General features: G+C 52.3%; 1 protein-coding gene across 2 annotated transcripts; it reads right to left on the reverse strand.

Annotated features, from left to right (window-relative positions):
* Positions 1-513: 513 nt before the first annotated feature.
* DPM3 (dolichyl-phosphate mannosyltransferase subunit 3, regulatory) lies at positions 514-2,759 on the reverse strand. Of its 2 annotated transcripts, none has more exons than XM_066608938.1 (2): positions 2,520-2,542; positions 514-882 (listed from the first exon to the last, which is right to left on the reverse strand). In XM_066608938.1, exon 2 carries the CDS (start codon positions 872-874, stop codon positions 596-598), a length of 279 nt encoding a protein of 92 aa, XP_066465035.1. In that variant the 5' UTR covers positions 875-882; positions 2,520-2,542; the 3' UTR covers positions 514-595. The 2 variants fall into 2 exon arrangements, with proteins under 2 accessions (XP_066465035.1, XP_066465034.1); XM_066608937.1 differs by lacking the exon at positions 2,520-2,542 and adding an exon at positions 2,583-2,759 and having other exon boundaries at positions 516-882.
* Positions 2,760-9,915: the final 7,156 nt, after the last annotated feature.

Below are 9,915 nucleotides of genomic sequence, written 5' to 3' on the forward strand. Positions count from 1 at the left end.
CTTCTAGTGTGTTTGACGTGTGAGTGGCCCCCGGGGGCCCCGATAGCACCAATCACTATTCTATTACATCACTGCCAGAGCTGCAGTCCTATTGGTCACCATTCTGCAATTATATCCTGTCTCATACTCCAGTCACCTCCAGAGCTGCAATCACATATCATTCTAGTCCCCTCCGGAGCTGCTGGAAGGGGGTGTGGTCTTTCTTCACCTCCCTGTGACTGCAGCTCTGGATGTGGTCGGAGTAATGTGGCTAAGTCTGCATGAGTGTACCCCTCCCCCAGTCTGCGCTCAGTTGGCACGGGCAGGGTTAAAGCGTGATTATAGGGTGAAGCTGCACGAACACCGTGGGAACTAGCGCAGCCCTGGGAGAAGCTGGCAGGTCCCTACATGCCAGAGAGGAGACTGGCACAGTGCCCCGGACTGCCACAATCGAACAGGTCACATATATAAACCCTACCGCCACGACGGGCAACTCATCACAAGGGGTGAAAGAGAAATAATGGACACAGCAGCATGCGGATACAAGATATTGTCATTCTATATGTACAGACAGAGCCCCCCTCCCCTCCCCCATAAGTCCTGCGGCAGCACTGGGCTAGAAGCGCAGCCCTCGCCTCGTCAGGTCCCCCCTGGCCTCCTGGATCTGAGCCTGCAGCTCCCGGGCCGCCTCCTCACAGTCGTTGAAGGTGGCCACACGATATCCGACAGTCGCCAGGGAATAGCAGCCAAAGACCACCAACAGGTAGATGGGTAGAGGCCAGACCACCTCCCAGCATGCCCTGGGCAGTGCCACACCCAGGAGACCGAAGGTCAGGGTCACCCAAACTCCACCCAGAAAGCTCAGGCTCAGCAGCCACTCCGCCAGCTTCGTCATCTCCGGGCCTGTGGAAGAGAAGGAACAACGTTAGGACGGCCCCTCCCCCAAGCTACAGGGCAGACCCCCAAACGTCATGGTGGCCCCTCCCTCAAGCTACAGTGCAGACCCCTAAACATCAGGACGGCCCCTCCCCTAAGCTACAGTGCAGACCCCTAAACATCAGGGCGGCCCCTCCCTTAAGCTATAGAACAGACCCCCAAACATCAGGGTGCCCCTCCCCCAAGCTACAGAGCAGACCCCCAAACGTCAGGGCCCCTCCCCCAAGCTACAGAGCAGACCCCCAAACGTCAGGGCCCCTCCCCCAAGCTACAGAGCAGACCCCCAAACGTCAGGGCCCCTCCCCCAAGCTACAGAGCAGACCCCCAAACGTCAGGATGGCCCATCCCCTAAGCTACAAAGCCCCCCAAATGACAGGGCGGCCCCTCTCTCAAGCTAGAGCACACCCACAAATTACAGGGCGGCCCCTAACCCAAGCTACAGAGCAGACTCCCAAACGTCAGGGTGGTTCCACCCCCAAGCCACAGAGCAGACCCCCAAACGTCAGTGCGGCCCCTCCCCCCCCCCCCCCAGCCACAGAGCAGACCCCCAAACGTCAGTGCGGCCCCTCCCCCCCCCCCCCAGCCACAGAGCAGACCCCCAAACGTCAGTGTGGCCCCTCCCCCCCCCCAGCCACAGAGCAGACCCCCAAACGACAGGGCGGCCCCTCCCCCCCAGCCACAGAGCAGACCCCCCAAACGACAGGGCGGCCCCTCCCCCCCCCCCAGCCACAGAGCAGACCCCCCCAAACGACAGGGCGGCCCCTCCCCCCCAGCCACAGAGCAGACCCCCCCAAACGACAGGGCGGCCCCTCCCCCCCAGCCACAGAGCAGACCCCCCCAAACGACAGGGCGGCCCCTCCCCCCCAGCCACAGAGCAGACCCCCCCAAACGACAGGGCGGCCCCTCCCCCCCAGCCACAGAGCAGACCCCCCCAAACGACAGGGCGGCCCCTCCCCCCCAGCCACAGAGCAGACCCCCCCAAACGACAGGGCGGCCCCTCCCCCCCAGCCACAGAGCAGACCCCCCCAAACGACAGGGCGGCCCCTCCCCCCCAGCCACAGAGCAGACCCCCCCAAACGACAGGGCGGCCCCTCCCCCCCAGCCACAGAGCAGACCCCCCCAAACGACAGGGCGGCCCCTCCCCCCCAGCCACAGAGCAGACCCCCCCAAACGACAGGGCGGCCCCTCCCCCCCAGCCACAGAGCAGACCCCCCCAAACGACAGGGCGGCCCCTCCCCCCCAGCCACAGAGCAGACCCCCCCAAACGACAGGGCGGCCCCTCCCCCCCAGCCACAGAGCAGACCCCCCCAAACGACAGGGCGGCCCCTCCCCCCCAGCCACAGAGCAGACCCCCCCAGCCACAGAGCAGACCCCCCCAAACGACAGGGCGGCCCCTCCCCCCCAGCCACAGAGCAGACCCCCAAACGTCATGGGGCCCCTCCCCCAAGCTACAGATCGGCCCCTCCCACCAAGCTACAGATCGGCCCCTCCCCTAGACATCCAGCACCCTAAGTGCAGGAGAGCACAAGCAGATTCTCTCCCCTTCTACACAGGAGACCGCCAGCCGCCCCTCCTCCTCGTACAGGCCACCACAGCCCCCCCACCTCCTTAAGCAGTCTGCAGACGGCCGGGTCGAGAAGACCTCGCAGCCGTATATAACACGTTACCTGTATACACGTCCGTCAGCGGCTAACTTCCCCACTTCCGGTTACAGCACATCACGTGACGAGGCAGTGTGGAATGCCGGGAGTTGTAGTTTTCTAATGCGGCAAATAAAGGCGTGAAATTCCCTTAGCAGATCCCAGGTGGAGGACTGTAGTGTGAGTGCTGAGGTTGCAGTACTGCTCGGGGACACTTACCCTTCTGCAGACGGGGATGAATCTGCTTTCTTATTGACAGGAAATGTCTTTGTGCTTTTTCTTAATCTGCTAAGGAGGAGAATTTACTTATTAATTACATGGCAGCACGGCGCCCCCTGGGAAAGTAGCAACTCCCACCACCACATGTGATTAGATGTGTACAGCCCCTCCCACCACCACATGTGATTAGATGTGTACAGCCCCTCCCACCACCATATGTAATTAGACGTGTACAGCCCCTCCCACCACATTATGTAATTAGATGTGTACAGCCCTCCCACCACCACATGTGATTAGACGTGTACAGCCCCTCCCACCACCATATGTGATTAGATGTGTACAGCCCGTCCCACCACCATATGTAATTAGATGTGTACAGCCCCCCCCACCACCATATGTAATTAGATGTGTACAGCCCGTCCCACCACCATATGTAATTAGATGTGTACAGCCCGTCCCACCACCATATGTAATTAGATGTGTACAGCCCGTCCCACCACCATATGTAATTAGATGTGTACAGCCCGTCCCACCACCATATGTAATTAGATGTGTACAGCCCCCCCCACCACCATATGGGATTAGATGTGTACAGCCCCTCCCACCGCCATATGTGATTAGATGTGTACAGCCCCCCCCCCCCACCACATGTAATTAGATGTGTACAGCCCCTCCTACCACCATATGTGATTAGATGTGTACAGCCCCTCCCACCACCATATGTAATTAGATGTGTACAGCCCCTCCCACCACCATATGTAATTAGATGTGTACAGCCCCTCCCACCACCATATGTGATTAGATGTGTACAGCCCCTCCCACCACCACATGTGATTAGATGTGTACAGCCCCTCCCACCATCATATGTAATTAGATGTGTACAGCCCCTCCCACCACCATATGTAATTAGATGTGTACAGCCCCTCCCACCGCCATATGTAATTAGATGTGTACAGCCCCTCCCACCGCCATATGTAATTAGATGTGTAAAGCCCCTCCCACCACCATATATAATTAGACGTGTACAGCCCCTCCCACCACATTATGTAGTTAGATGTGTACAGCCCCTCCCACCACCATATATAATTAGACGTGTACAGCCCCTTCCACCACCATATGTGTTTAGATGTGTACAGCCCCTCCCACCCCAACGTGTGATTAGATGTGTACAGCCACTTCCACCACCACATGTGATTAGACGTGTACAGCCCCTCCCACCACCATATGTGATTAGATGTGTACAGCTCCTCCCACCACCATATGTAATTAGATGTGTACAGCCCCTCCCACCACCATATGTGATTAGATGTGTACAGCCCCTCCCACCACCATATGTAATTAGATGTGTACAGCCCCTCCCACCACCATATGTAATTAGATGTGTACAGCCCCTCCCACCACCATATGTGATTAGATGTGTACAGCCCCTCCCACCGCCATATGTGATTAGATGTGTACAGCCCCTCCCACCGCCATATGTAATTAGATGTGTACAGCCCCTCCCACCACCATATGTAATTAGATGTGTACAGCCCCTCCCACCACCATATGTAATTAGATGTGTACAGCCCCTCCCACCACCATATGTGATTAGATGTGTACAGCCCCTCCCACCACCATATGTAATTAGATGTGTACAGCCCCTCCCACCACCATATGTGATTAGATGTGTACAGCCCCTCCCACCACCGTATGTAATTAGATGTGTACAGCCCCTCCCACCACCATATGTAATTAGATGTGTACAGCCCCTCCCACCACCGTATGTAATTAGATGTGTACAGCCCCTCCTGCCACCACATGTGATTAGATGTGTACAGCCACTCCCACCACCACATGTGATTAGATGTGTACAGCCACTCCCACCACCACATGTGATTAGATGTGTACAGCCCCTCCCACCACCACATGTGATTAGATGTGTACAGCCCCTCCAACCAGCATATGTAATTAGATGTGTACAGCCCCTCCCACCACCACGTGTGATTAGATGTGTACAGCCCCTCCCACCACCACATGTGATAAGATGTCTACAGCCCCTCCAACCAGCATATGTAATTAGATGTGTACAGCCCCTCCCACCCTAACGTGTGATTAGATGTGTACAGCCCCTCCAACCAGCATATGTAATTAGATGTGTACAGCCCCTCCCACCACCACATGTGATAAGATGTCTACAGCCCCTCCAACCAGCATATGTAATTAGATGTGTACAGCCCCTCCCACCCTAACGTGTGGTTAGATGTGTACAGCCCCTCCCACCCTAACGTGTGGTTAGATGTGTACAGCCCCTCCCACCCCAACGTGTAATTAGATGTGTACAGCCCCTCCCACCACCATATGTGATTAGATGTGTACAGCCCCTCCCACCACCACATGTAATTAGATGTGTACAGCCCCTCCCACCACCATATGTGATTAGATGTGTACAGCCCCTACCACCCCAACGTGTGATTAGATGTGTACAGCCCCTCCCACCACCACATGTGATAAGATGTGTACAGCCCCTCCCACCACCACATGTGATTAGATGTGTACAGCCCCTCCCACCACCACATGTGATTATATGTGTACAGCCCCTCCCACCCCAACGTGTGATTAGATGTGTACAGCCCCTCCCACCACCACATGTAATTAGATGTGTACAGCCCCTCCCACCAGCATATGTAATTAGATGTGTACAGCCTCTTCCACCACACGTGATTAGATGTGTACAGCCCCTCCCACCCCAACGGGTGATTAGATGTGTACAGCCCCTCCCACCACCACATGTAATTAGATGTGTACAGCCCCTCCCACCAGCATATGTAATTAGATGTGTACAGCCCCTTCCACCACATGTGATTAGATGTGTACAGCCCCTCCCACCAGCATATGTAATTATATGTGTACAGCCCCTCCCACCCTAACGTGTGATTAAATGTGTACAGTCTCCTTCCACCGTCATTTGTGATTAGATGTATATGACCCCCTCCCATGCCTCATGTGATTAGATGTGTCCAGCCCCTTCCCTACCCATATATTGCATGATGGGAGCTCCAAGGGATTGGCCACCAAATACTGTGTGAGAGGATTTCTGGAAAATGGTAAGCATATACTGCTTGACGAGATATCCACAGAATGGCGACCATATATTGCATGACGACATCTCCGTAGGATGACATCCACATACTGCGTGACAAGATCTTAGGAGCATGGCAACCATATACTGTGTGACAAGATCTCCAGAGGATGGTGACCATATACTGCATCATGTGATTTCCGTAGAGTTGCGATCATTGCAATACTGTATGACAGGACCTCCAGAGGATGGCAACCATAAGCTACGTGACGGGATTTCCGGGGAATGCTGACAAACCTAATATGGCGTAACGAGATCTACGGAAGATGGAGACCATATACGGGATCTCTGGAGGATGGCAAATATAATTTGTGTGCCAAGATCTCCAGAAGGTGGCGACCATGTTCTACAGGTTGAGATCTCCATAGGGTAGCGACCAGATACTGCGTGATGGGGTCTCCGTAGTGTGGCGACCATCCCAAGACGGCATGAGGGGATCTTCCGAGGATGGCGACGATGTACTGCACGACGAGATCTCTGGACGACGGCGACCATCCCAGTACTGCGTAGCGGGATCTCCAGAGGCTGGCGTCTTTCCCTGAACTGTGTAACAAGATCTCAGGAGAGTGGCGACCATATTCTGCATGACGAGATCTCCGAAGGATGGGAGTATATCCTGCATGACGAGATGTCTGAAGAATGGCAACCATATACTGTGTGATGATATCTATGCAGGATGGCGATCATATTCTGTGTGCCGGAATATCCAGGGTATGGTGACCATGTACTATGTGAAGAGACATCCAGAGAATGACGACCGTCCCAATACTGTGTGATGGGATTTCCGAAGGATGGCGACCAAAATCTACTGGATGAGATCTGTATGGCAAACATATACTACGTGATGGGGTCAACCATACATTGAAACAGAATCTCTTGATTTTGGCAACCACATACTGCGTGATAGGATCTCCAAAGTATGGAGAGCATCCCAATACTGCATGACGGGATCTTTGGAGGATGTCGACTCTATAATGCGTGACGGGAACTCTGGAGGATGATGACCATACACTGCTGCAGCGGGCAAAGAACGGTCTCAAAGCCGAAGAGATGGTGCAGGTGGAGATGTCCTTTATCACGGTGGCTCTACCATCTCCTCCTCCATAAGGGATCAAGGAGACCCGTCCAGGCCACTGCTTAGGGGGAGGCTTCAAGGGGAACCATGAATTGAGCTGCAGTTCAGAACTTACAGTTTGATGTCTCGTGACGCCAACATTCCTTCCTCTCCGGTGAAGCTGGATGATGGAATGATAGTCCACGCACACACAGTTTAGTTGAAAACAAAGCCAGCAACAGTCGGTAATGTTGCTTTACTTGTAAACATCAACACTAAGCAGTCCATCAGTACATAGGCCTGAGCAAAACACAAGTACAGGCAAAGTTAGTGGTGAGTCAGGGAGGCAAAACTCAGGATGACTATCAGGCCCACAGTCCCAGTTATTTGTGCAGCTCCGCTGCTGGAAAATACATTCTTCACTCCGCTTGGACTCTCAACTTGTCAACACTCACACATCCAGCCACTCTCTCAACGCTGCTTGGCGATTTCTTTTCCTCTGCTTAGTGGGAAGAACTCCTGGGGGTAGTAGTCTCAGAGCCAATCTCGGAAAATCGCTTGGCCTCTTCCATTTTCCATGCACAGACTGATCAGTGTCTGTGGGGCTACAAATGCATCTGCTCTCTCTTACAGACTAACTCTCCTGACAACACTTCATCAGACGGACTCACTAATGACTCCTTTGCATTCCACCTTGCAACCACATATATGATCACATACTTCCAACTCCCAACATGAAATGATACATTTCCAGACACAGACAACACATTTGCAGACGTTAACCCTCTCATTCCTGCAAACAGTACATTTAGATGATTCATTCCACATTTAAGATGCTCTACCAGACAAAGTACAAGACAATGCAATCTACATATAGAATTCATTCTGGAAGGGCCCCAATGACTTTGGGCCACTACAGTTCCCCCCTACTTAAAAGAAGCCAACCCTGGCGCCTCTTAAACAGAGTGTGCAATCCGGAGTGGACCAGTTTTCAGTATACTACACAAATACATCTAGCAGAACATCTGCACAGTTGTTGAGTGTGTAAGGCTAAACCTGTAAACACAACTCTCCCTTCGGTTGATACTCAGAGCTTACCCATCTAAGTGGATTCAGACTACTTAAGGCGCCACTTTCTATGTAAAGCTTTAGTTTATTACAGCGTGTACTAAACTTTGTGACTACTCATGAGAAAATTTATTGTTAGGTTGGACAGAATCCAAGATGCACTAACATTGCTATGGCGCACTTACATAACTCTTCTCCCCAAAGGCTAAAGAAGAACACAACACACTGTAGCAAGACAAATGACTGAACACAGGGTAAGTGGAATGACCATCACTTTCCCGGAAAATTATCTCATGGAGGGCCATAACCTTAGGTAAATACTCCTAACTGAGCTGACTTGAGATAAAGATGTAAATGTGGATGCCTCCTCTGAGACAGACAGAAGTGCATACTGCCACTGATGCACAAAAGTGGATTAGTAGGGACTTGCAGGCAAAAAACCTCCTAACTCATTTACATACAATTATTCAGACTTTCATGAGAAAGGCAGACAACTTTACTCTTCATGTTTGCATTAAGGCCCATTTAGACGCAGCGATTATCGCTCAAAAGCCATCTTTTGAGCGATAATCATTGTGACGAACTGCACTGACATTGTGCAGTTCTCATTAAGCCGTCGCTCATCATTGTCTTTCATCATGCTGAAAGAGAACAATCAGCCTTATCAGGATATTCATAGCAGGATACAGCTGTTTCAGCTGTATCCCGCTCCCTGAACACAGGCTGGGTATGAAGAACAGAGCTGTCCAGCTGCTTTCTTCATACCCCACTCGGAGCGCTCAGCTGTATAACAGCCGGGCGCTCTAAGCAGAGAACAGCTGGATGCAGAAGACAAGTGGGGTCCCCCCGCTTGCCTTCTGCATCCTCCGCTTGAAGCGCTTGGCTGTATAGTGGGGAACAGCTGGATGCAGAAGACAAGCTGCCCCACTTGTGTTCTGCATCTCCCACTCGGAGCGCAAGGTGATCACTCAACATTTGAGCGTTCACCTTGCGCTGTAAATGGACACAACGATTAGCGCTCAGAGCACATCTTTTGAGCAATAATCGTTGTGTCTAAATGGGCCTTTACCCTCCTGCACCTGCCTTAAACAGTATAACGTTGCGATAACATTTTTCAACAATAAATGCAATAGTCACATTTGTAAAAATGCACAACTTGGCTATGAAAAAGGAACGTTAATTTTCAAGTCCTTTTTGAGGGCTAAAACAAAGTCCAAAGAATGCAGAAAAGCCTTTTTGGGCTCACAATACGGGAGTTTGTTAACACCACATGGACACACGGTGGGTAGCAGTAGGCTCTTTAGATTCCGAACTGGAACTGAGTCCTGTGGGTGTCGCCATGCTACTCCCTGAACTCACTCCTATAGAGGCACTACAAGACGGGCTGTCAGGGTTTCTTAACCTTACCTTACAGTCTTGATCACTAGAGTCCGGTTCCAGGTGCTGTGGCTTAAAATAACTCTGCTTGAGGTTCTCTCCAATGCCTAGCATTCAAGTAAAGCCATACTCTAGGGCTCAAAAAGTCCCGAATGAAGGGACGCAACTCTGGAGGAAGGGTTATTGTGTCCTGGTTTTCTTTGTGGATGACAATCCACAGCACATAAAGTGGATCTCTGCGGTTCCGATGGGTGTCTTCCAGGAACACAGGTGACTGTTCTTCCTCCGAGGATATTGGTGGAGATATTTTCCTTGCTGGCAGCATGTCCTTGGCCCGCAATCCCAGGCTCTTCTTTTTGTCCGGTGGGGAAGACGGAACACTCTTCATCAATTCATGCAACTCGGGCTCATCCCCCCAGTAAAATATGGGTTGCGGCAACATGACAAACACAGGATGGCGTTCCCAACCAACGCCACCCATTTATTCAGGTGTCTCCATACCTTTGGAACACCCATGCAAT

This window comes from Eleutherodactylus coqui, chromosome 6, assembly GCF_035609145.1.
Source record: "Eleutherodactylus coqui strain aEleCoq1 chromosome 6, aEleCoq1.hap1, whole genome shotgun sequence".
Lineage (NCBI taxonomy): Eukaryota > Metazoa > Chordata > Amphibia > Anura > Eleutherodactylidae > Eleutherodactylus > Eleutherodactylus coqui.

Excerpts from the sequence above, each read along its gene's own strand:
- DPM3 (XM_066608938.1), bottom strand. The coding sequence starts at position 874 with ATGACGAAGCTGGCGGAGTGGCTGCTGAGCCTGAGCTTTCTGGGTGGA.